The sequence below is a fragment of the Dermacentor silvarum genome, chromosome 1 (genome assembly GCF_013339745.2).
Source record: "Dermacentor silvarum isolate Dsil-2018 chromosome 1, BIME_Dsil_1.4, whole genome shotgun sequence".
Taxonomy (NCBI): Eukaryota; Metazoa; Arthropoda; class Arachnida; order Ixodida; family Ixodidae; genus Dermacentor; species Dermacentor silvarum.
In genome coordinates, this window is record NC_051154.1 from 165,759,067 (window position 1) to 165,786,249 (window position 27,183).

Genomic DNA, 27,183 nt, shown 5'->3' on the forward strand with positions numbered 1-27,183 from the left:
TTCACTGCAGACATAGAACTGTGGCTAGTTAACAATGAAAAGATGAAATCAGCCTTCTCAGTAATATAGAGCAACTTAATATTAAGTCATCTAGATTTTGCGGCTGAAAATTGTAAGTGGATTAAGTAGTTAATGTAAGTAATAAAGTAAACAGCCATAACATTTCCTTTATTAAAGTAGCTTTCTTTAAAACAAGTAAATAACAAGTCAGTAATATTAATGCTTAATTCGTGAGACTGCTATCCGACACGATGTTTATCAACGGCAAAGTTAAGAAGACGAAGAAAAAGTATGATTAGTGCAATGAATTGGGCGTGTTGGTACATACATGAAAAGGCGGCAGCACAAAAAAACACAAACGGAGATGAGATGACAAAGACAAGCGCTGAACTTCCAACATTATTGCGGTCTGAATGAAGACGCCAAGCACACTTGTACAGAGATCTTCTGAGTGTGCAAATCTGCTGTAGGGTGCACATATCCACGCATCAACGCGAGCTGCGGGCCTTCCACATTCCCACCGACTAAGCAATGGAGTTCCTCTGACAACAGGTGCTGGGAAGACTGAGGTTCTTGTCTACTCCGGGCACGCAAGGGTCACAATGCAACGGGCACATCGTAGGCGATGTAACTTTGCCAGCCGACATATGCCGCATCCTTTCCCTTGGGCCAAAGCTTGCCGTGCCACCCAGGGAGGCAAGGCTAGAACAGCTTTCTTTTGTGCGACAGGTGTCTCGACACGCCTCGGCCACTGTCTCGCAAGGCATTGATGTCCTTGACCGTTGCAAGAACTCAGAATCCGGTCTACCTGTTGGACGTGTGGTATCCTTTCTACATGACTAGTCTCTCCACGTTCTCCCGGCTGACGAAGAGCGTGGTGTCACTGTTTTACCTAGTGAAATATTTAAATCGAAATCGAGGGAGGCCATCTCCTCTGTGTTCAATGCCCGCTCTAAGGTATCTCTGAGCAAAGTGAAGTCTCGCGCAATGAAACTGTTAGACAGGTTAAACCTTTCTGAACTTGTGAAGGCGATTGATAAGAGCAAGAACAATTTCTTAAAGGTCTTCTTTCACGCGGAAACACATAAAGTTGATGTACCACTAAGGACGATCGTCTCTAAACCTGGAACATGGCAGCACTCTGTTGCTCTTTTCTTGCAGCGTCATCTTAAGGTTTTACCTCCAGATGACCCTTTCATCGTGAGCAACTTTAACCAGGTTTCAGAATTTTTTAACACTAATAATGACAAGAAATGCCAGGCTTTCTGAAGTGACATTAAAGATCTTTTATTCTTCACCCCATAACCTCATTCTTAAATGCGTTGAGCATTCTATCAACAAATATGCTTCCATTGCTTTCTAAAGTGCAACTGGGGTTCCAGTTCATGTTTTTTTAGAACTTTTAACCTTTTATTTATGGTCAAATGACATCCAGTTTGAAGGGACACCACACTTGCAAATGCACGGTGTATGCATTTGGTCCTGCATCGCCCCAGTCCTTAGTGACTTAGTACTTGCTCATTTTGATCGTCTCATATACACCTTGCTCACGGACAAGAATGTTCTTAAAGCATTACGCTTTGTCAATGATTTTTTGGTTGTTTGAAATTGTAAAGCGCAGGCCATTGAATGTGAAAGCACAAAGGTATTGGCTACATTCAAAGGTCAATGGCCAAATTAGACCTTTAGATATGCGGTTACGGTTTAAAGATGTTGGTGTCTGCTGGTGCTATGAACCATGTGCCAACAAACCTCTTCTGCCTTTCAAGTCTGCCCACACTACTAAGCTCGTTAAAAGAGCTATTGCCACGATGTGCCTAAAGAACACTTTTGGCAAATCTTGCTCGCACTGTATCTCAGATGTGTTCAACCATCAAGCTGAAAAACTGCTGAGCGCTGGATATCCTCAGCACCTCCTCATTTCGGTCGCAGAGGGCCTTCCCAAAAAGATGTGCACAAAGCTGAAAAAAGTGTGAAGCCTGTGCAAAGCGTATGCAGAAAGTAGCTGCGATACCTTACGTTCGAACGCTATCTCACAATCTGAAAAAGGTGGCTCAACAGTACGACATGAAAGTCGTGTTCTCGACCCCCCACAAGCTGTCAAAGCTTTGCAGATTAACCGACTCGGAGGCAAACCAGCAACATGGCTGTGGCATAAAGCACAGGCGGCCTTTTGTTGAATGCGCAGAAGGTGTAGTTTATCAAATTCTTTTAAGAAAAGTGTCTGTTGTACATTGTATTCCTGTCGAAAAGTGTACGTTGGCCAAACTGGGAGATTCGTTAACGATAGGTTAAGGGAGCACACAAACAATGTAAAAAATGCGTGTGAAGGAAAAGATTTGGAAGGTTTTCTGGTAAGTCATTGTCCGACTTGTAAGGACTGTTCACCCGACCTTGTAAACACTTCCGTTATCAAGAAGAGTAAGACACGTGTGACATGGGAAGTCGCAGAATCTGAACGGATTTCTAGACTCGGGGAGGGATGTGTCAGCATGGCCTTCATCACACTTTCAGACAAAGAGCTGGCATATTTACGCATGCGCAGATGATCACCCCTGGCTCAGACAGCATGTATATATTTGTGAATCATTCACAATAATTGTTGTTGCAAGTTCAGCGCTCGTCCCTGTCATCTTGTCTTCGTGTCTTTTTGCGCTGCCGCTTTAAAAAAAAACATGAGCTTAGGTTAAACTGGCAGATTAGCTTTCTCAAGTAACATGCTAAATTTACCAAGAACAGGGACAGAATATGCCACAAAATAAGGTAACAGCGAAAGACGGAGTGACAACATTTTTTTATTCCTGGGCCAGTCTGCTGCGACATCTTGAACCCTTGCAAATGGCAGAGGTTAGCAAGTCATAGGTAATAAAAAAAAATTTATATCACATCTTAAGACAAAGTATCATTCAATTTGGTAATTTTTATAAGCATTTCATGCAGGAGGATGACTCATCACTATGAAAGATATAAGAAAAAAATAAAAGGAACTACAGGTAATGCAAATGTTCTGCTATTGACTAACCTGGTGCTTGCGTTTTCAGGGAAGGACCATGGGAATATTGTTTTTTTTTGGCATGCCTTAAGAGCGTTTTCTATAAGATGCATGCAATTTGGCTGTGATGTCAGTAAAAGACCTAAATCACATCAACGATAGTTTCCCATGCTTGTGGTTGTGTAGCTCTTCTCTGGCAGTTGTCTGCGTTACTTTCAAGCATTGTTTCAACTTCATACTTTGGCGTACGACTTCTTCAGCCGGGGAGCAATTATGTAGAATTCTTTTGTGGCACCAGGTGTAACACAAGCATTGCCATCATTAGGAGTTGCGCTGGCGAGGTAATGTTGGCAAAGCCAGAGGAGCACATTTGAAGAGTGGTGAACACAAGCATCCGAAAGCAGACCATGTGCATTTGTTTCACACGGGACATATATAGACAGACGAGAGCAGGAGACCATATTTTATAAGAATCCATTTAATTTTTGCATTCTTTCACCCTTCATCTTGGCTCAGACGCCAACATGATGTGCTTATTGCCAGAATTGGCCTTGGCACAACGGATGATAAACGGAAAGATTACTACAAAATATGGCCCCAGATCAAGGGTTACAAATCTGTGGAGGCTCATACTTAACTCACCAGCAGCCTCCCAAGCTACAGATGGTGAAATTTCTTTGACCGGAACATCATCATTGTAGGAGAATGTGAACAAGTTGGTGATATGACAAGCACCCAATGTCGCTGGTGACATTTTCTAGCAGTCTAGAAATTGAGCGGTAGACAGGGCAACCATTATAGAAATGGATAGCAATCCACGAAAGCAAAGCTTTGTTTTCACTGTTTTCATTCTGCATTGCCCTATCTCTCAAAATCGCTGACATGCAGATAACCTTTAATGCTAGGCCAATATATTGCCTGTGGAATGCCATACAGATATGCTATTTTTCCTCTGCTGTAGATCCCATTCTCAGGCATTTAAAAATAAGGTGCTGCTGCCACAGCTGTAGCTGATGCCTGGAGTTTTGTGCACAATGTACCCGCACAGCCGGCATTGAAGAGGCTTGTTCACATGTTTGACTATGTAGGCATGACATATAAACCATTTTGCTGTTTATAAGCAGAGACATTGGCAAGCTTCCACTTTTCCCCACACAGAGTGGGCAAGATAGATAGTGGCAAACCGCAGTGGTGCGGCAAAACAGAAGCCCACAAATTTTCAAGTCTTCCTCTGCAGCTAATCACAGATTTACAAATCAATTTCGCCATATTACAAAAAAAATTATATTCGAAGGATGATATGCGTTTATTTTATTTGAAAACGTAGAAAGGGGCATCTTGTACACGGCCAATTTGATGCTTTTTTTTGTGCCTTAGTAGGCTAATGAGACACGGGGCCAAAAGTTTCTTGGGATCGCAGGCTCACTGCTGCCAAGGCTGGTGCAGAACCATAAACAGAAATCCACCCTTGAATGTTGGCATCATTACACTTGTTTTGTTGTCATTTTAATGCAACCAGCCTACACACAAGCGAATAATAAGACCGCTTTCTATATTTAAGCTAAATTCACTTCTACGTCCGTACACAGAATCCCATAAAACTTAATTCCAGTTGTGTGAAGTGGCCACACCACATTAGATGCACGAGAAAATGAGTGTCCTTGGCTTAAATTACCAAGCATATCACATTGCCATCTGCTGCAGAACAACCAGAAACATCACATTTGGTGCTAATTCTGACTGAAGCACCACAACACCACATTGCAGCCACGTTTCAGTCCATAACCTCTAATGGTTAAAGGAATAAGGTGCATTACAATGAGCACTATCAAAAGAAAAATGCAATGCAGTCAGTAGCTTTTGTTATGTTTTGGGTCCCTGTGGGACAAAATGCAACAGTTTCGGCAAAACTAAAGTTGTGAAATTTGAGGTGTCATGGCAGTGACGTCATTTATGTCTCAATCTGCAAGCTAAAGAAATCATGTTTGCCACATACGCTACTACTGCAAAGTAAAGGGTGAGTTCCAGGATTAACTACCAGTTTAACCTGAGTTAATGTTTGCTTTCAATGTCTTTAAACAAGCCATGATGCATAAACTTCAAGGGCGTGCATTTGTGTGAAAAGATGGCTGATGCATTCTCAGGACAATTCCAATGAAGTAAAAATCAACATTATGACATTAACCAGTTGGTGTGATTGCAAATTAAAGATAAGAATTAAGTGGAATGTTCAACTTGAGACCTTGCAAAGACAAAATTGAGCCTCAGTCAGACAAATGCATGCATAACTCCTACTGTACTTGAGAAGTACAAGCATGCTGTGTGCTCCAGAATGCACTGCCCACATTCTCTAGTGTCTGCTTGTTGCAAGGCAGATTTCTTGGAACATGCAAAAGAAACAACTGCCTATGCAGTAGTGCATGTTCACAAGTTCCAGACCATAGAAACCTGTAAATGTTGTCGCTGCTATCTGAAGTGCAGTCAACATGTTGTACACAAATGTGGAAAGGCTGCACATACATGTTGATCCATAACAGAAAGTTAAATGGTCTTTACTGGATACAGTATAGACCACTTATAACGTAACCGCTTATAGTGCAGGACCGGATATAGTGCGGTCTTTTCAGACTCCCGTTAATTTTCGCATAGCACTCTATGTATACACGTATCGCTTATAGTGCAGTTGCGGGAAACGAAATACCGGTTACAGTGCGGCTGCCTGGGAGTACGGAAGTCAGCGGAGACGGCGAACGCTCCCCTCAAACGGGCGCCCCAAGGAGTGCTCGAGGAAGAAAGAGACAGTGGAGGAGAAGGGCACGTGGTGCGAACGAACAGCCAGTGAGGCTGAAACCGGAATATTGAGTGCGAGTCAAGTCGTGAATATCACGGCGCGCATAGCGAGCGAGGGCCACGAAACGGCCAACGCTCGCTTCATGATAACGACAGTAAGGCTACGTTCACACTTCGGAAGCGGCAAGCGGGCGGAAAGGCCAAAGCGGCCGGAAAATCTTTTCCGCGCATGTCCAAGTTGTTCACATTTGTTTTGCTACCGCCGCTGCCACTTTCGTCCACATCCATCTAGTCTGCGTACGTTTGTCGGCATGGTGGCACTCATTATCGCATTATTTCGAGCGATATGTTCATTCATTGACCCACCCGTCATCAAAAGTGATCATCTTGCGCAACTTCGCGTGTCATCTGCGACCTTCGGTAAATTCCTCGTTGGCGTTCCGTGATTCTCCTCACACGGGCGCGGTAGCGCTGAGTCACAGGTTGGTGCCTAGGCGTGATTATATTTCTTTAATAGCTTTTATTTACAAGTTTTAATAACATTTCATCATTTCGTATTATTGTCGGCGTCTCCAGGACACCAAAGCAGCAACGGGAACACCAAAGCTAAAACCTGGACTGGCCCTTGTGTTGGGGCTCGCCAAAGCCTGCGTGTTCTACGTGAGACCTACGCTCCCAATCTATCGTCGCGACGAGAAAAGTACCCCGCGACTTCTGCAACATACTGTGCGCGTGCGAGGAGAATTATAGAGCGCCAACGAGGAATCTGCCTAACTATTGTTTGCCATGGAAGTTGAAGAAGAAATGGCTTTTATACTTCTACCTACTTGTTTTCTAAAAATGGACAATGAATAAACGGAAGACGCGGACACCTCGGAAACGGCGGTGGTGGGTTCGCCTGGCTTTGCAAAAGCGCGAGAAGTTGGGTCACGCCAAGGCTTCGTTGCCGCACCTCCGGTCGCGCGACATTGAATACTATTGCGAGTATTGCTGACAGTACGTTTTAGTACCACTCTTGTCGTAGAGCAAGGGGTGGTTCTTGATCGCGTCGATCAGCATTGCAGCCTACACTTTTGGTGCCATGTTCAATTTTACGACCGGTTGTTTACATGCTAGTATAGCTTCCGGTCGAGCAGAACGCCATAGCGAAAAAATCGGTCCGAGACCGATTTGGCTCGCCGCTTGTTTTTCTGCCTGTTTTGCCGCCTAGGTGGGTGGATTTTTGCAAGATTTTGACGCTTCCGCCAGCTTTGAGACCAAGTCTGAACGTAGCCTAAACGAAACTTCAGCGAGCGAGCGGCGGCGTCGGCACGGCGAAGGGCGCACGCGGAGACCGTGGAATGTGAGGGAGGAGGGTGGCAGGGAAGCGGATTTCGCCACTTCGGTGGCTCCCCTCGCCCTCCCTCGTAGCTCCCTCACTTTCGACTGTCACCGTGCGCGCCCGCCGCTGTGCAGGCGCCGCCGCTACAGCCGGCCCGGCGCCAGCTGCCCTCGTTTTCTGCCGCTATCGGGAAGCGGGCGTTTGCCGGCGTGGGTAGTTTCGTTGGCCGGCCTGGGACAGCGCCGCTGCTTCCCTCTGCGCCGTAGCCGCAGCGTGCAAGGTCAACATGTGACTAGAAAGTAGAGGAAGCATAAAGGAGAAAGAAGGGTTCACTGCCATTTTCTATGCGTGGCTACGGTAGCGTGGCTAGCATGGCTGAGACGTCGGCACGTATACGCATGTTCCGGTGCAACGCAGAATCGGCGACCTTGCCATTTGAGAGAGGGTGAAATGTCCGCCGTGTTTTTTTTTTTTTTTTGGTTCGCGCGCTACGTTGAGCGGTCTCCCCTAAGCTTTTACTCAATGGCGGTGCCAGAGCAATGCCGGTTGGAGGCGCCGCCGCGTGATTTGGTATGAATTAACGAGATTTGACTGTAAATTGAATGCAAATGTTCTAGCCGCATTCCTCGACTGTCGCATACGCGTGGCGGCTCGGTGCACATGTTTTGCATATGTGTGGGCCTTGAAAATTGTTGCTTTGGTTATAGTGCGTACGGTACCGCTTATAGTGCGGATATTCGCGACTCCGGCGACTTACGTTATAAGCGGTCTACACTGTGCTTGTAATTGGCTGCCTGAATAGTAGTAAGTGGTTCGTTGGGAAAGGGAAAAGGTTGGCGCTATCTTCTGCAGCCCTTGAGGGCTGCCTGAATATGTATGTTCACAGGTTATAAGACTGAATGCAACATCACCAGTTTTTTAAACGTGATGACTGTGCCTGTAGTAAGCTCAGAATCTTGTTCTGCACATCCTGCTCACCAAAGGGCATGTTTGCCAGAAGTAAGTCCTCAAGTACCTTTGCCTCCGTTTTAGCTTGCCTGTACAGCTGCTTCCAGAAACTTTCGCCCTGTCTCTTTAGCATGGCCTGAGGCATGTCACAGCTGTAGTGGCTAGCATTGGCAATGAAACTCTCAGTGCCTGGGTTCTTCAGCCTCCTCCAAACCCTTGAGCAAATGAGGCACTCAAATTCCTCCACAAAGCTTGGTCTTTTATGGTCATTCACACCCCACTTACGCTTCTTCATGGCGCTCAAGAGAGCCTTGTTAGTGACCCTTCTGTGCATTTTGTGACCTAGAAAACTTTCATACAACATGTCATTACCATCTATTTTCTTGATTACCTCTGCTAGTTCTTTAGGGCTACTGTAGTTAGCAATAAGAATGGCACTGTCAGCATAATTTGGTAACCAATCAACAACTGATGGCGACCCGAAGTAGATAGGCACTGACCCAACAATGAGTGGTCGCCACAGTTTCTCAGTGATGTAGTCCTCACAGACATAGTTTTCTATGGCAATGTGAAACTTGTAGTTTGCAAGAAGGTGCCAAAATGCTTTGTTGTCCATAGCATCCATTGCATTCGCCAGCCTGCAAATACAAGAAGCGATTGTGCAGTTCAAAAGGCAAACCCCACGTATTCATAAGCATATATAAAAAATAAATGAGCCAGGTCATATTTATGGAGTTTAAAAAGATTCAGTGGAAGTCTTGTGATGTAAACATATGCATATTATTCGCAACTCAAATGAACTGCAGGGGGCGCTGTGAAAACTGGCCACGTCTGGCTACACTGTGCAACATGGCGGCTATACGGAGGTACCCCCGTCGCAGCAACCGCTGTTTTTGATGTACAGTACACTGTAGTTTGATCATTTTCGTGCAGTGTGATGCCAGTTTGCATTGTTTTGTGGAAGGAAAGCAAGTAGCTTACGCCGACCAAATCATTTTAGCCGATCTGAGAGAGGCACAGTGGGTAATGAGGCTGAAATGGTCGCACGGTGTGTGCAAACATCTGGCGTGACAGCGGACCCGCACGAGATTCTGATGAGAATCACCGATGTATTCTTGAACCCATTGGTCGTGGAACCGAAGTACTCGTGCACTGTCGGATTGTCGGAAAAGTACAAGCACGTTTCTGCTGCTTTGATTCACTGTGAAGGCGCGGATAGATAGACCGGTGTTTCGAGTGTGCGAGATAGTGGCCGGCGAAGTTGGATACGTCACGCTGGCCTCGCCAGGATTGCCGAAATCTTATAACCTGCTCAGTTTGGCATGTTTAACATGGCCCGCAGCAGCGCACCGACTTGCTCGATCAGCTGTTGCCGCTGTACATGCGGATAAATGCGCAGCCGGCGCGCGTGCACTTTCTGATTGTTGTTCGTTCGGCGAAGGCGCAAACTCTGCACGCTCTTTTCAGTCCAGAGAGCAAGCGAACCTAAAATCAAGCTTTGCACTTTCTCACGACCATGCACTACGAATCTGTGGCGAAGCTTTCCTGCTACTTTTGCATTCCTGTTATCTATTTTACATTCAAGATTTGCGCAACGCGACTGCTGCTTCGCTTAGCTGTAGTTATTGCAGTAGTTGGCGCATTGTTTCTCTCGTAGAGAACAAAATGATAAATAAGAAACCGAAAGATCTGCTTGCTACAATAAAAACACATTTGCACACCTTGTACAGGTATGGCTTGTGCTGCGTGGCCTGACCATAACTGATTACTCATCCCTGCTTTCTACGAACATGTCGCTTATGGCTGCTGTGTAAACTAATGAAATAAAACAAATGTTTCTGTGTAAATTAATGTTAACTAAGCTACTGCATTATGAATCTAATTAATTTTCCATGTTATTCTATAATTGACGTATCCTGCACTTAAGTGGCCAAAATTGTGTTCGCCTCTGAACGGCCAATTTCCTTCATACACTGATAAGGGATACAATTGCTGTGATAATTACGCACTTTCAGATAAGCGCCTACTAATTTGCACTAGTTACACGGGTAGCATGTCCACGTCACAATGAAGGCGTACCGCTATGCCACCCCATAGTTATATTGCACGCTGAAGCGTACATATTGTGCTTACATAGAACGATTTACTGATGTTACCCAGGAGTACCTGAAACTCCGATGTACCGATTTTCGCTGATGTACCATACGCTGTAGTTCCTCGTTGTGCGCCGCATGTATCTGATATAAAAGCTTTAATTAAGGAAAGCTTGAGTACCGCGGCGACATTCGCATCATAAACTGCATTACCACGCCGGCTATCACATGAACCTGCATGTTTCAGCACGCATACTCTGAACGTTATCACGATGGCAGTAACAACCTCAACGCAAACTTCCTGAAGTTTACTGTATAGCGCTTTACTGCAAACGCAGTACCAGCAACAGGATCGCGTTCTATTCATACAAACAACAAACCGACCCACGCCTGAAAAAAAAAAAAAAAAAAACTTTCTCGAGCAAGATGTTGAGAACACTACTATTGCCATTGTTGCAGCTTATGATAAGATTCACAATCCATGTGGCTCTTCGGCGCCGCAAAACTGCAAAACGTAGCATAATTCCATGGCCGTGCGGAGTTTTGTAGATGGTGGCTCCATCGTATCGTACTAGAAGCGCACCCGATCGCAGCACGAAGGCTACGGACGGAGCGTCTGCTCCGACGCTCCGAACTCCTTGTGAGGTTTCCGGTGCTCGCCGCTAGGTGTTGCATGAATTGCTGGAGTCGCGAATAGGTTGAAATGCCAGCGGTCTATATTTATATGTGCATTCTACATGTGTCTCCTGAACGATCGATGCGCACAGCCACCCCGAACTGTACTTCTTGCTGAAGCGGTCACCTACACTGGTCAGCACTGCAATCGCTTTTGTAAATACATCTTGTAAATAGTCTTCAGTATAATTACTCTGTTAATCGCATACCATTTTGATGGAGGTGTGCTTTCCCTATCCTCACCACAGAGCTCCGCAGCGACCGCAACTTCCACCTAACAGCCATTTCTTTCGATGACGACACCTCGTCTCCACCCACAACTGCAGCTCAAGCAACAACGTACGTCACGCTTTCACATGCCCACGATTCTGGTACATTTTCAGGCCAAGGCCTTCATGTTGAGGACTGCTTGGTATGTATGAGCATGTTAGCCAGCATAAACAGTGCAACCCTACCATAATACTTGTGAATGAAATTTTCTACTTAGGCAGAACACTGTGTGTCTGGTTCCAGACACATGAAAACGAGCTCTCTATCAGGGATACTATCAAGGAGAAGCTCCGTGACTTCTCATTTGAAAATCCATCTGGTGGCCAACTCACAGCAAGAAAAGAGCTCACTACCCACATACTGTAATCCACCAAATCGTATGCCTTTAACATACAAGATGTGCTCGCTCTTTTCCGAAAGGTAGATGAAAAAATGGCCAAGATTGACAAAGTTGGTAAAAGTTGTCCATCATGGACGACACGTTCAATTTAAGTGCAGCACACCTTAAATTGATGTAGTGGTGGTTACCTTAATGATTAGGTCACTCTGCAATTATGCCACGCAGCAGCGTGGGTCATCCAGAGAAATATGACAAAAGAATAACATGACTAACATCCGGATTACAAAAATGTTTACTGCTACATTAAGTTTGAGAACACATGGTAACAGATCTTTGACTCGCACACAGTGGCCCAAACTGCCAGGCTAACCCCCTGCCAGAGGCAACACTCATCCCTACCACCAATCTACCTCCTCTAATTATTAACCTTGCTTTTCCTCAAGCCACTGCACTAATGAAAGATAAATTTGTGACCCTCATTATGCAATCTTGGGCCATGAAGCTTCCTAAAGAGATCGCAAGAGGACGACAGTGTGGAGCTGGAATCATTTAGCTCCCATAATAAGCACATAGTAAATTGATACTTGACTTGCCCATTATAAATAAACTAATAATGAGCCAGCAACACTCATCACAGTAACTTATTTTTGACAGCAAATTAATTTATTCTAAAGTAAGCACTGAAAACAAATAGCATTGCATAGGGGTCAAAATAAACACTGTCTAATGACTCTGTCACCAACTCACTAACAGTGAAGTATTTTCAAAGCCAATTTGATCCTAGATGATATTGTCACGAGCCTTGAGAAGTAGTATAGAAGGTTTAATAAACCGTAGAGCAGCTGGCTCTTGGAAAACGCGTCCGTTGGGGCTGGCTCGAACAGGGAAGGGCGCGCGGTCTTCTTTGTTCTCTTGGGCTCGACCCACTCTTGCCCTCGACCCTATACCTACAGGTGGCAATATCCCCCCTTCCGAACAAAAGCATCGCCTCGATGCTAAAAAAAAAATAGGCGTAAGAAGAAAAAAAAAAAAGAAGGCCGGCAAGGCGAAAATACACCAAAACAAAAACATAAACGTCACGCTGGCACAGTCAATGAACGCTGAAACAAGCTCACGAAGATAGATGAAAAGCAGGAACAAAGAAGGGCATGAAAGAAAAAACGAAAAGAAAGTTATGGACGCGCAATGTACGGCTCATGTGCACAACATGAACTATGTCTGAGTTCGGTTGTCTTTGTGTCCTACTCCATGTCTGCGATGTTGTGTCCGGGACAACTTCGTAGTTTATGTCACTGACGCGGCGGAGCACTTTATACGGACCGAAATACCGGCTCAGCAGTTTTTCACAGTGGCCACGACGGCGAACGGGGGTCCACACCCAAACTTGGTCCCCGGGGTTGTAGGACACGTCTCTGTGGCGGATGTTGTAGCGTCATGCGTTTGCCTGCTGCTGCTGGCCGATATGCAGCCGCGTGAGCTGTCGAGCTTCCTCGGCACGCTCTGCAAATTCCTCGGTGTCAGTTGTCAATAGGTCAGCGTCTTGACATGGCAACATAGCGTCCAGCATCGTCTGGACTTCGCGACCGTAGAGAAAGCGAAAGGGCGTGAAGCGCGGTGTCTCTTGCACGGCGGTGTTATACACGAAGGTCACGTAAGGCAAGATCCGATCCCATGTTTTGTGTTGGACGTCGATGTACATTGCGAGCATGTCTGCGACCGTCTTATTCAGTCGCTCGGTAAGTCCGTTGATCTACGGATGATTCGCGGTCGTCTTGCAGTGCCTGGTGTTGCTTAATTCAAAAACTTCGTCCATAAGCTGCGCTGTGAATGCTGTCCCTCTGTCTGTTATTACAGTGGAGGGAGCACCGTGACGCAAGATGATACGGCGAATAAAGAATTGCGCTACCTTTGAGGCCGTGGCTAGTGGTATCGCCTGTGTATCAGCATAGCATGTTAAATAATCAGTCGCGACGATCACCCATTTGTTGGCATCGGCAGACGGAGGAAACGGTCCGAGAATGTCCATGCCAACTTGGTCGAAAGGCGTGTGAGATGCTTCAATTGGCTGAAGTAACCCAGCCGGTTTAACGGATGGTGTCTTGCGGCGCTGGCATTCACGACAGGCTTTAACGTACTGCTTGATGTTTGCCAAAAGCCCAGGCCAATAGTACATTTCGCTTACTAGTGAGTGTTCGTGAAAAGATAGCCAGATTTCGGTTCGTCATGGCAAGCGAAGAGGACATCGACGCGCATGTCCCTTGGAACCACCAGGAGGTAAGCACAGCTGGTCGAACGGGCATTCTTCTTATACAGCATGTTGTCTCGCAGACAGAAGGACGTCAACGGGACAGATGGCGTGGTATGGTTGTGTCGTGGCCCTCTGAATGATCGATGATTGGTCGAATCTCAGCGTCGTCACGCTGCCGTCTGCTCAATTCCGACGAACTAATGGCGCCCAGGAAGCCGTCATCGTCCTCTGTTTCCTGACTGGTAGGATCAATGGGTGCGCGGGACAGCGTGTCAGCGTCTTCATGCTTAGGGCCAGACTTATAAACGATGGTCATGTCAAATTCCTGTAGCCGCAAGCTCCACCGTGCCAGTCGTCCCTGAAGGGTCGCGCATGCTTGTCAACCAACAGAGGGCATGGTGGTCCGTCACTACTTTGAAGGGACGACCATAGAGATAGAGGTGAAACTTAATGATCCCCTACACGGGCGCGAGGCACTCCTTCTCCGTTGTCGAATAATTCGCCTCGGCACGGACCAGGGAGTGGCTGGCATACGCTATAATTCTTCCACTCCATCTTGAAGATGGACGAGCACTGCGCCAAGGCCAATGCTACTGGCGTCGGTATGCACCTCAGTATCAGCACCATTGTCAGAATGTGCAAGAACGGGTGCTGACTGCAGGCGCTGTCGTAATTCAGCGAAAGCCGCCTCTTGCTCATTATGCCACACAAATGGCGTGTCGTCTCTTGTAAGGCGAGTCAGGGGTTCCGCTATCTTCGAAAAGCCTTTAATAAACCGGCGATAGTAGGCGCACAAACCCAGGAAGCGCCGGACGGCCTTCTTATCGGCAGGACCTGGAAACGCGGCCACAGTGGCAAGCTTGTCTGGATCGGGTCGGACCCTTTGGCGCTTACTACATGCCCGAGGAACTTGAGCTCTTCCTAACCAAAGTGGCACTTTTCGGGCTTAAGTGTGACGTCTGCCGATCGGATGGCTTCTAGCACACTCCGCAGGCGGTGAAGATGCTGTTCAAATGTCTCAGAGAAGATGACCACATCATTTAGGTACACAAGACAGGCCTGCCACTTCAGTCCAGTAAGGACAGTGTCCATCATTCGCTGGAAAGTAGCCGGGGCTGAACACAAGCCAAAAGGAAGCACTCGAAATTGATAGAGACCATCTGCAGTCACGAAGGCTGTTTTCTTGCGGTCGCGTTCATCTACCTCGATTTGTCAGTACCCGGTTTTTAAATTGAGAGAAGAAAAATAGTGGGCACGCCGTAGTCTAACGAGTTGTTGATATGTGGCAGCGGGTTCACGTCCTTTTTAGTCACGTTGTTGAGCTTGCGGTAGTCGACACAGAAGTGTAGCATTCCGTCTTTCTTTTTGACAAGAACGACCGGAGACGACCACAGGCTGCTGGAAGGTTCAATGATGCCATCGTAAAGCATCTCCCGGACTTGCGTACGTATGGCTTCGCATTCTTTAGCCGACACGCGGTAAGGCTGCTGGTGTATCGGGCGTGCGTTTTCGTACGTCATGATCCTGTGTTTAGTGATGGAAGTCTGGCGTACCTTGGAATAATTTGTGAAGCAGGTCCTGAATTCAAGCAAGAGTTTGCGCAGTGCTGTCTGGCTATCGGTGGACAGTTCAGAATTGATGTTGAGATGGCCTAAACACTTTTCTGCTGTCTCCACTACTTCCGACGTGAAACAGTTGTTAACATTTACTACTGCATCTGCAAACGCTAACTAAGTGCCACGGAACAGGTGTTGGTGCTCGTAGCTAAAGTTGGTAACAAGCAATTGCGAATGACCAGCACGAAGCTGTATAATACTTCGAGCCACACAAACACCTTGCTTCAGTAGGTGTTCCAAGTTACTTTTAGCCACCACTTGGACATTGCGTAAGCCACAGCATGTGACGTCGACGAGGACACTGGCTCATGGAGGAAGCGTTACACTGTCTGCAGAAACACGAAGTACGTCGCCATGCCGTTGGCCATCTTGCACGTCGCTTGCTCGTTTGGCAGAGAAAGTGATACGACACTCTTGCAGATCGATAATAGCACCGTACTCCTGCAGGAAGTCAACCCCAAGAATAACATCGCGGGAGCATTCGCGTAAGACAAGGCAGCTCGCTACGAATGTAAATCCTTGAATCTCATCTCTAGTCGTGCAGGCACCCAGTGGAGTAACGACGTAGCCGCCAGCCGTCCGAATCTGCGAGCTATGCCAGGGCGTGATTACTTTCTTCAGCTGCGTTGCTATTTTCCTGCTTAATATCGAGTAGTCTGCGCCGGTGTCCACTAAAGCACTAAAGGCGTAACCGTCAATAGTCACTGGTATATCGAGCGAAAGCCGGTCGTCCCGTTCCGCTGCAGGTGATGTCGGATCGGTATCTTTCCGTAACTGCGTCCGTCGGAGGTCTTCAGCACTTCGACTGTCAGCGACCTCAGCCCCAAAGATCGTCTCAGTTTTCCCTGCGGGGACTGGGCGACCACTCGGGAGAATACCGCTGGGACGGAGGTTAAAATCGTCTCGGAGACAGCGATCGCGACTGCTGCCTGGCAGGCGATGGCAAGCGCTGCTGAGAAAGGTAGTCCTGAATGTCCCGGGGTCGCTTGCCGTATCGGGGCGGCGGCAAGTATGCGGAAAAACCGCGAAGCCCAAGGCGCCAGTATGGGCACTGCTGGTACAAGTGGTCAGCTTAACCGCAGTGGAAGCACAGAGGCCGATGATCGGGTGTGCGCCAAACATCCGACTTCCGAGGGGGCGGGTGTCTGTTGTTGATGTAGTGAACCACTTGCTCCGAACAATCGGCAAATGGAGCAGCATGAACAACGGGCGGCGGCGTGTTCCCACGTCGTAGTACGATATTGGCTGCGCCGACTGAAGTGACACCGTATGAGGAGCACGAACGAACAGCGGCGGAGAGGAAGCAGGGTGCTTCAGGGCTTCCGAGTAGGTCGCACGGTAGTATTCAGGAGGTACTGCCGCAGCGTTATCAGGAGGCAAGGTGTCACGGAGTGCCTGGTGCAGTTCGTCCTTGATAACGCTTGCTATGGAGCTTACCATAGCGTGCGGTGTTACGGCGGCCTTTTGCAACTCTTCACGCACTACAGAGCGGATGAGTTCTCGCAGACTGTCACCGTTGCTTCCTATGGCCGTGAAAATGTCAGCAGCAGACATGCTGTTCGCTTGCCGCTCATAGAGGTTCGAGCGATGCAGAAGCATCTTTTCCATGGTCATGGCCTCGGACAAGAACTCCGTGATCATCTTCGGAGGGCTCCGTACGAGGCCAGCAAAGAGTTGCTCCCTGACCCCACGCATCAGATGACGTAACTTCTCCTCCATCATTCTTGGATCCGCTCGTCTGAAGAGGAGCGTCATGTCTTCGACGCATGTGGTCACAGTTTCGTTTGGCAACTGGACGCGGGCCTGAATCGCTCGTTCCGCTCGTTCATGGTGATCAGCACTAGTGTAGGTCTCCAAAAGCTGACGACAAAGCTCGCGCCATGACGTTAGTTGCTCCTCGCGGTTCTGCAATCACGTATGCGCCATCCTCCAGGTAGAAGTAGACCATGTCTGAGTTTTTCCATGTCATTCCATTCGTTCACGGAGGCCATACGCTCGAAGTTCGAAGTCGATCATCCAGTCTTCGACGTCTTCGAACACTGTGCCATGAAACGTCTTCGGGACCTGTGGGCTCTCAAGTGTGTACCGGTTCAACATCGTGCTTCCCGTTCCGGTTGGGGCGGTATGAAAGGAAGCGCTGGTCATACCGGTTGATGTGGCGGGAACCGTAGCGTCGACGACTTCTGGGGACAGTCCCCTGATCCTGCGGCTGGCCCGATGCACGGGACGGTCGACAGGCACTGGATTCGTAGCACGGATCCTTGGAGGGGTCTGCAAAATTCGTGAGGACGCGTACCCTGCACCTCCACCAGTTTGTCACGAGGACTGAGAAGTAGTATAGAAGGTTTAATAAACCGTAGAGCTGCTGGCTCTTGGAAAACGCATCCGTTGGGGCCAGCAGGGAAGGGCGCACGGTCTTCTTTGTTCTCTTGGGCTCGACCCACTCTTGCCCTTGACCCACTACCTACAGGTGGCAATATACAGTACATGTAATTTCTGCGATAGTTTGACCACCATGCTGGAGGTTCCCACAGAAACGAATGTCACATTTCCCTCTAATAATTACTGCAGAAGACTATAGTAGCGCTCAGTGTTTTTGGTTTTCATTTGCCTTAAGTTTAGCATACTTTTTCAATTTTTATTTCCAACTGTAAATTATTTTTACGTGAATATATTTTTACAGATGAACTCTCGCTGTTTTTTCTTGGCGGATAATTGTTCGTATCAAGGTTACCCATACTTTTATCGTGATAGCAATTATATGGGCACTCGAGGCAAATTTCTGCCGTCGTCGTCACCATGATGTTCTGTATAAAGTTCAAGTGCGATAACATAACAGCTGTGGGCCCTATGCTGTAGGTGCGAGTGAAAGTTTGCGAGGATGAGCCGAGAAGTATGGTGGCTTGATGTGGCAAGTGTTTTCTCGTGGTCTCATGTGTGCTAGGAGGGTAGGGGGCAGGTTAGTGTGCATCTCCTCTTCTACTCCAGCTGTTATGGCTGAGCGCAACCACACACATTCTATCTTAGAGGCAATCTGTGCTGGGTTCGAACGTTAGCCAGCAAGATATAGCTGATGGCTTCGTGTGCACTGTGTTCTCGCACACCTAATTCACGTTGAAGCGAGAGGTCGCACGAAGGAGAATTAGCTCGCCGCTGCTGCCGCTCTTCATCACGGCAGCGTTCTGACAGCAAGTGTCCGCGGTCATCGAGTCAGACAGGTTCTCGTATTTGCCTTTGCACGCTTGACAACGTGCTTGTTATTTTAGTTAGTAAGCGAATGTTTACAGCAGTTTATGCAGCTGATAAAACAACTAACCTTACTTCATTTGGCTGTCTCACAATTTGCTATCGCAATCAATGCTTTGCCTGTCAGGCAAACTGACTTTTTTCGTTAGTGAATATGTGGTTCACTAATTTTCTTGACACTGAAAGAAGCTGTATAACTGTAGATCACGTTCTTCAATGCCAAAGTTGTACCTGATACACAGAATAACAGCTTTCGAAAAGCATTCTAGCAAGGGCACAACACCACAGCTATGGCAAAACATCTATGGAGGAATTGAGAGTGAGTGCCATTTGATATTCAGACACAAATAGAATAGAAATTCATTTGTAACATTACGTGACTAAAGAGCACCAACAAATAATACTGAAAATATGGCTAGGTAAATACGACCTTGCACTACCATCAGTGAACTTGTCCAGTTCATTCACCATGGCAGCTGGAGCACAAAGACAGCAAGGACCCAGGCTAGGGCTCCCACTTCCTATGCACATTCTCATTCCCCTCCACACTTCTTGTGTTCATCGCAGCGGCAGGCAAATCAGATGCAAAAAAAAAAAAAAAGCAAAGATTGCTTGGGTGGCAGGCTCTCGTGTGACAGTGACCACACCGGGCTCCTTACATTATAGTGCATGTAGGCTCATCTATGCATGCCTCCCACCTTCTTAGCTCTTTGGCAAATTTGCTTTCAGTTACCCTTATCAGTTAAAACTGCATTAAAAAAAAAAAATATATATATATATATATATATATATATATATTGTGCACTTTATTCTGTTTTTTCTGGTTTAAACCAAAAACACTGCACTCTATATGTCAGACATCCCTTCAAGAAACTGCTATGTACCAAAAGAAACACATTCACATTACACTAAAACAAACTGTTGTTGCAGTGCAAGAAAGTGCACCGAAAAGATTAGCATGAAGAAAAATTATTGTGCTTATTAGTACAGCCTCCTGCATTTTCAGCTATAATGCGCGAGCGTCCATCACGCATCATTTTAGCGCCTTTAAGCGGCGATAGTCAGCGAGACCGGCAGAAGTACTTTCATGTGCACTAAGCACTCTCCTGTGCAAGAGTCGTCTGATGCAATGTTCCCTTCAGGATGACGTACAACCATATTATAGTGTTCTCGTGCGATATAGCTAAAAATGCGGGAAGCTGTACATCAGGGATCTGTGTTTGTAACAAAATTCCGACATTGAAAACAATTTTTTTTCTAGATTTTTTATTCAAGTTTACAGAGCCTTAAACTAATAAGGCTGCATTGAAGTTACTCGTCTTAAGCGATTATTTTGAGTTGAAGCTTATTTGAAATACAGTAGACTCCTGTTAAGATGAACTCAAAGGGTCTTTGTCAATGTGTTCATCGCTTCAGTAGTTCATCTTAACAGATTCGATCCACAAAATGACAAAACCACTATTCCTGATGCACCCAAACATTCACAGCACTAAACAATAAATGAAACAGCATTAAAACCAAAAGGTAGATGCAAAAAGAGACATTGATTGAATTTGTAAAATATGAATTATTGTTTTATAGTAGTCTTACTCAAGCGATTGAGTAATTACTTGCTGGTGCTGCAAAAACCTGTATGCGGTCATAAATGTTGACATCTTGCCTAGTTTGCTCAAAAATTTTTCACTGCCATCACAAAGTTGGAAAAAAAAAGCACCAAAGTATTCAGGACATTTTCAGCTGCATCGTGTATGAACACTACAGGTTCTTGTGGCTCCTGAGCAGTAATTACCAGCTAGGAAAGGCACCACGAGAACCTCCTTGATTATTGCTTCTACAGTGCCAATCCTGCAGGCTTCCACATCACCACATAAACACCATTTGCTTCTCTGTAGCTAGCAGAGTCGCCTCCCTTCAAGTCTACCAAACTGGGCCTCTCACTGAATTGAGTAGCTGACACCAATAGCGGCCACAGAAGTTCAGCTTAACTGAATTCACGGTTAATGTTAAGTGGATAATTTTCTGCAATGTGGCTATGGAGAAACCAACGAAATGATCACACACTGCTAACCACATCAGAAAATTTGGCTTAACCAGGTTCATCTTAACGGGAGACTACTGACTGGCAAATCAGTCCTGCAGAAATCTGCAAAGCAGAGGAAGTTTCAGGAAAAGCAAAATTTTTCATCCCTACTGAGAGTAGCTTACTCTCGGGTGGATGAAAATGTTTCTCTTTGATAACATAACCTTACATTTAACAGTTGCACACAGTAGGGTTTTGGACAATATTTCACATAGTGTTGTTGTAATTGTTGCCTCCTTGAATTATATCTCTGCATATGGCGAACAGTATTTATTAACTCGGCATGCTGTGCTAAACCATTACAGCATCATGAAATGCGGTTGTAAAAGTGCAAAGCAAGGCCTTTATATTTACTGCGTGGATACAGCGCAGTGCGATTGTTGTCCTGCTATCTCCTTAAAACAGCATTTAATTTTTGCTGTTGTTCCTTCTCACAATAAAATGGTAAAAGAAATACCTCATTATACACACAGGCATGGTGTGTTAGAGCATTGACACTAGATTTATTGCGACAGCAATTATATGAACACTCCAAACGGATTTCTGCCGTCGTCGTGAGGTTCCGTATAAAGTCCAAGGGCGATAAAATCGTAGCCGCGTGCAGTATGTGAGAGTGATCGCGCGCTTTCACGGAAAGCAAACTCACGGCGGAGAGCAAACGCGGCGTATTCTGTCGCGCAAAATGTCGGGGGATGGGAGGGAGGGAGGGGGGGCGACATGCTGCGGCACCAACTGCGTATTTTGCGACCGGGCGTAAGGGGAATTGGCGACAAAATCTCGCACGTGAAAGGAGGAAAGCGGGAAGGCAGTGCGGGAGGGAGGGGGTGCGGCTTCTACCCTGCCAGCAACTGCGTACTTGTACTTTGTGCCTCTGCGGGCGGCCGCGTGCACCATATCTTGAAAGCGATCTGTACACGGCTCCTACCTTTGTGTGCACTGTGCTTTTGCTGCTCAGTTTCCGTTGAAGCGATAGACTGCACGAACCTTCGCTCGCTGCTGCTGCCGTGCTTGCTCACGCCAGCGTTTTAACAGCGGCTGTCTGCGGTCATCGAGTGTGATGTATTCATGTTTGCTTGTGCACGCTGACACCATGCAGTTAGTAAGCAAATGTGTCTAAGTTTATACAGCCAATAAAACTACTATCCTTACTCTGTATAGCTCTCTACTAATTCGCTATTGCAAATGATGCTTTGCTTATCAGGCGAAACTGCGACTTTTTCTACTATTTGCATTCCACAAAACAGGCAAAGAAGTTCATGTTGTACAACTTGTTTGTATACTTACTCCTTTGGAAGGTCTTTGTTGTGGAGGCACTTTCCATAAGAGTCAATGCTTATGTAATCCATTAGTTCGGAGACAAATGCATCACGTTCAATAGGTGTGTTGCAGTCTGATTGTACATAGGCAATCAGTGACTGGTTAGCCCACGCTCTTGTTTTAGAGGAGGTCTCAACAAAGAACTCCTTGCTTGTGAGGTCAGAAATATAGTTAAGATATTGCAGTGTCAGAGGAAGGTCAGATTTTCTTCGAAACGTCGAAGTATGATTGAACCAGCGAAGAATCTGAAGCACAAAACAGACATACACAAATGAAAGTAGGCCACAATATGAAACCCTGGTGCTGGATGAGTGCAAAGACTTTGACATGCAGTAGAACCCTTACATTTGACATGCAGAAGATGAAGTTGTTCTTTGGCGATTCTTCATGAAGCAGAGCCCAGTCATGATTCAGTTTTCTAGGCAAAGGCAAGTCCCCTATTTCAAGTTCACTTCCATAAAACATCACGGCCTGTGAAAAGGACACACACCTTGCTACAGTGCCACATTATAAGCAAATATTTATTGTCTTTAATATTCAACTCATGATAATGCAATACAATAGAAGTTTATTCAGAGAAGTAAAAAAAAATTGAAATATTTCAACAATGGTTATCGTTATCTACATCAGAATGGACAAAGTGACAAAAGCAGATGTGAACTACCGTACTTATTAAAGATAGAGAGGCATGACTGCATGTTACTGCCTCCTCCCTAACTTAGGAGCCAAATGAGTATTTAAAAAATATATTCAAATATATAGGATGATCTAAGAGATGGAAAGTAATTTGAAGACAAGTAATCATTGTTTTGGAATGCATTAGTTGAAACATAACAGCCATTGCTGTGTGCTTCCTGTCTCTCTTTTTTTTTTTAATTCTGCAGGCACACACATCACCTTGGAACTTCCCCCTAGTTCACTGAAATGAGCATGTGCATATCGTATCTAACCTTCACTGAACAGAGGGAAGTGGCATAAAGAAGTACCAATGACTGATGGTCGTGTGTCATCTGGTGTTTCTCAGGACAGCGTACTCAGTCCTAGAATATCTTGGAATTAATTTTAAGCCAGACTTAACATGGAACCATCACATTAACTTAATTCTGGCTTCAACTAATTGCTGACGCATTATGCTTAAGCGTAACTTAAAGCAGGAGCCTATGCACTTAAGCAAACTATATTCGCCCCAAGAGTGAATATGCTTCTGCTATTTGGGATTCTGACCAAGCATACTTAATGATATCAAATTACTTCAAAATCATGCCGTCTGTCTCATTTTTTTTTCTATTCATGCCACTATAGTGTCAAATCTTTAAAACAATGTGCCAAGTCAACACTGTTATCAAACCGCCGTGAAATCATTTGCCTTTAGCTCTTTCATAATTTATACAAACACACATCACTGCGGGATGACTTTTTCGAACCAACCTCAATCATCTTCCCTCGTCGTGATCATTCATGTAAAGTCAAGCAAATCACTTGTCGCACATCCTCTGTCACCCGTTCATTCATACCTCGAACCACGATTGATTAGAATAATCTACCATCGCACATTGCAAATGAACTTGATATTACTAATTATCAAGAGCTACATGTGCACTCGTGCCATACAGTAGTCAAGTTTAGCCCACGTTTGCATGGATATTTTGGTAATATTTGCATTTATATTTATTTAGGCCGTTATATTGCTCTTACCAATAATATCTATTGTATAATTATATCTCGATATGTTACCCTGCAACTTCTTGTTCTATGGTTTTTCTATTTTTGTACTGGTGAACCATTCAGTGTATGTCCCCACTCCTGTAAGGCCCCCCCCCCCCCTTTAACGGCAATCATAACAAATAAATAAATATGTAAATCCGCAAGGTTGCAATTGGTCACATCTACATATGGACCTTCCTTGACCGCAATAATAGATTAGCTGCAATAGTTTATAGAAAAGAAAGGTTGACCTACGTGCAAATAAATATAGCACAAATCTATAAACGATATGATTATTTTAGTCCAATCTATATATATAGTACTTGTAACACTAGCTGCTATAAAAGGCACCCTGCATAATCTGGAACCAAACTGGTGTCGAAGTGCTTTGAATATGGTGGCAACTTTAGGGCAGGGGAAAAAAAATGGTTGCTTGCTCATGACTGCAATGTTTGGCCACATGTGTGCAGGAGCAACATCATTCACATAAAAGGGGATGACGGCCGGTACACCCTTGATCTCCTGCTTCGAATGTGAGTGATTCCACTGCACAAAAGTTAAGGAAGATTGTGCGAAAAACATGTCTTCAATCTTGCCCACGTGTATGCCGCAATGGTAATGTGGACTGTGTTGCAGCTGCCACATGGTGAACATGCAGCAAACCAACTACTGGCAAGGCACACATGTCAATTGAACTTGTATGGGGAAGAATAGAAATGAGCATGACTTCAAATTATATGTGCAAGTAAGCTCAATCAGGTATCTCCATTTCTTGTGTGCAATATATCATTGATCTCAAATCACAACTTTCCAACTTGAGTATGCCACATTCATAGATAAGCAATGGGTGTCACTGTCACCATCACTGTCTATTACTCTTAAGCAAAATTTTTGGGCAAGTTCCGTGATACTTTACTACTGCTTTATGCAATATAAAACAAGGAATCAATGTATCCAGCCACAACTCAAGCTTGCATGACCGTAAGAATGAGGTGTTAGTTTGCAGTTTCTAACTACGTTCTAGGAGGCTTTCCGTTTAATTATCAGGTTACAACACGTTTCCAAGTATGGGAATTTTAGTCATGCAATAATGTACACCGTATTCTGTTATCAGAAAGATGCTTGCGGCGGGCGCACTCACTTGCAAGTTCGTATGGTTGAAAAATATCCGGTCTTCCGTAAAGAAGCATCTTTTGTTGCCACATGCCTTCGTATGACCAGCTTGTTTGGTGAATGGTGTCCACCAGAGTATGATCGGCTCAGAAACATTTTCCGGTGATCCCGTGTAATGACCTGGATGTGAGAGTCCAAATCGTTACGTACTTACGTGATTTTCAGGCAGTGCTGTCAAAAGAAAATGAAAAATGCGATTCTTGTTCAAAAGATGACGCTCAATCTTACGCCTCTGCGATATTTGACGTTTTTAATGCTTATTTTACGCCCGCAGGGCGATCACATTTCGAAAGAGCGTGCGGAGTAGAACAGACAGGGCAGTTGAATATTAGTTGTGCAGTTCTCATGAGAGCTCAAGAATCAGATAAAAGAAGGCCCGAACAAATGTGCATGCAAAAAACGCTTCTGATAGCTTCCATGCACGTAGAAACTTACTGTGGTCGGTTCGGTAGTGGCCGTAAAAGAGCGGATCGTTCTCGGCATTCTGTGCGTAAAAATTGGATTGTAGCAAAACCGCTGATCAGCCGCGATGTTGTGATTACTTACCGATATTAGAAAGTAAGAGAAACCGTATGAGAATAAGGCAAGGGCCACTAAAATAAGCGAGATCCGAACCAAAAACCGCCTCGATCTGAACTTGTTGGCTGCGCAGACAGCCACCATTTCTTGACTTACGTGCGCTCGCAGTCGTCTCTAGTCGCTGCAATAAGCTTTCGGTTTCGATTTTCGTCAAGCTGCTTGGTGCTGGAAGAAATCGGAGAACTTTTCAAGAATTTGAGAGGGGGGGCACGCACAGCTTCTTTTCGGAATAAGATCACGCGCTTTGGAGAAAGACGGTGAGTGAGACTATTGGAATGAATGCAAAGGTAAAATACCAGAGCCTTTAGGGTGCATTATATGCTGCTGGCAAACATGTTAACTGAGAAACAGAAACGCAGGTCTGCCAGGTCCGCATAACGTCTCGGCGGTCGCAATAAACGGAGTTCGCAAAATAAGTAGCAAAATGTGAATGTTGTTATGAAACAACGGACAAGTATGATACATTTTTTTTCAGTACTGACGTGGGAACCGCGCTTTCCAGATTTAGAACAGACAAGCTTGTTCATCTGTACGTATGAACACTGGAGGGCTCCATTTATTTATTTATTCATTTATTTATTTATTTATTTATTTATTTATTTATTTATTTATTTATTTATTTATTTATTTATTTATTTATTTACTTTTGATACTAAGGTACTTTTGCCGTACACCAAAAATTGCACACAGGAGCGTTTTTTCATCCGGCCCTCATCAAAATGTGGCCGCTAGAAATCGAACCCGTGACATTAATTAAGTGGACATTAAATTTTCATTCTCATTGAAATTACACAGAACAGCATATAATTTTCTACAGCGCACAGAGGAGGAATTGGCACCGGTGTCATGGAGTCTAGGTAAATAATGTTCTGATGTTGACGAATAGGAGGGGCGGGAGAGTGAAATTGCTTACAGGCCATGTTTGGGTGCCACAAGTGTCTGTGGTAAAGTGGGCGTACTTTACTTTTTGACGATTTTGACTTGCAGGACGGAGACACGGATCACTCTGGCTCACAACTGAAGCACATTCTGATGTTAACAGCGCAAAACCTTAGACGGGAACACGAGACGAGAAGACGACACCGCGAGCGCTGACTTTCAACAACGTTTATTTGAAGACAACACGACTTGTTTTACATTTGCCCATAGGAATCACACGTGTCACGGACACGTCATTGCACATCACGTGACACACGCACTTCTGCACACTCACGAAAATAAAAGAAAGGTGAAGGATTGTGTCCCTGCTGCCATACGTGCACAACATATCTCACCGCTTGAAAAAGATTGAGCCAAAAGCTGCAGTTAATGTTGTGCTTACAGCCCCGAAAATACTGAAAAGCCTTTGCCGACGCGCCAATGCAGAATAGCCAATAAGACAGCAAAGGTGCACGATAAATCACCAGCAGCCGTGGTGTATTCTTATACCTTTTAAATGTGGAAAAAGTATATAGGGCAAACTGAAAGATGCACAAACGAAAGATTAAAAGAACATAAACTTAACGTCGAGCACGCGAGCAGGAATTTTGGCATCCACGTCAGAGATTGCCCCTCCAAAGCTTGTGCCGCAGAATTTGAATGCTGTGAAGTGCTGGACCAGCTGGTTCGAGAGATTATTGATGACCAGCTGGTTTGGGAGATTATTGAGGCAGCCGAGATTGCAAGACTTCATGACCAATGTGTTAGCACGCCATCCTTGTGGCTAACAGATAAGTAACTTGAGCTTTTGCACGTGCAATCTTTTTCGTGAGTGCAGAAGTGCGTGTGTCACATGATGTGCAATGACGTGTC

General features: G+C 45.5%; 1 protein-coding gene across 6 annotated transcripts in view; it reads right to left on the reverse strand.

The window, feature by feature from the left end:
• Positions 1-3,059: 3,059 nt before the first annotated feature.
• LOC119436369 (alpha-(1,3)-fucosyltransferase 10-like) overlaps positions 3,060-27,183 on the reverse strand; it is a 79,621-nt gene continuing 55,497 nt past the window's right edge. Inside the window, exons 1-8 of one of the 6 annotated variants that reach the window (XM_049657229.1) lie at positions 25,360-25,484; positions 25,249-25,297; positions 24,782-24,933; positions 22,282-22,407; positions 21,904-22,181; positions 7,970-8,689; positions 7,883-7,897; positions 3,060-5,554 (exon numbers count right to left, since the gene is read on the reverse strand). In XM_049657229.1, coding sequence (XP_049513186.1) covers positions 8,011-8,689; positions 21,904-22,181; positions 22,282-22,407; positions 24,782-24,933; positions 25,249-25,297; positions 25,360-25,476 — 1,401 coding nt within the window. In that variant the 5' untranslated portion in view covers positions 25,477-25,484 and the 3' untranslated portion in view covers positions 3,060-5,554; positions 7,883-7,897; positions 7,970-8,010. Of the gene's footprint in view, positions 5,555-7,882; positions 7,898-7,969; positions 8,690-21,903; positions 22,182-22,281; positions 22,408-24,781; positions 24,934-25,248; positions 25,298-25,359; positions 25,485-27,183 lie in introns of those variants that run through there. The other 5 variants (XM_049657253.1, XM_049657260.1, XM_049657248.1 and 2 more) reach the window with 5 other exon arrangements.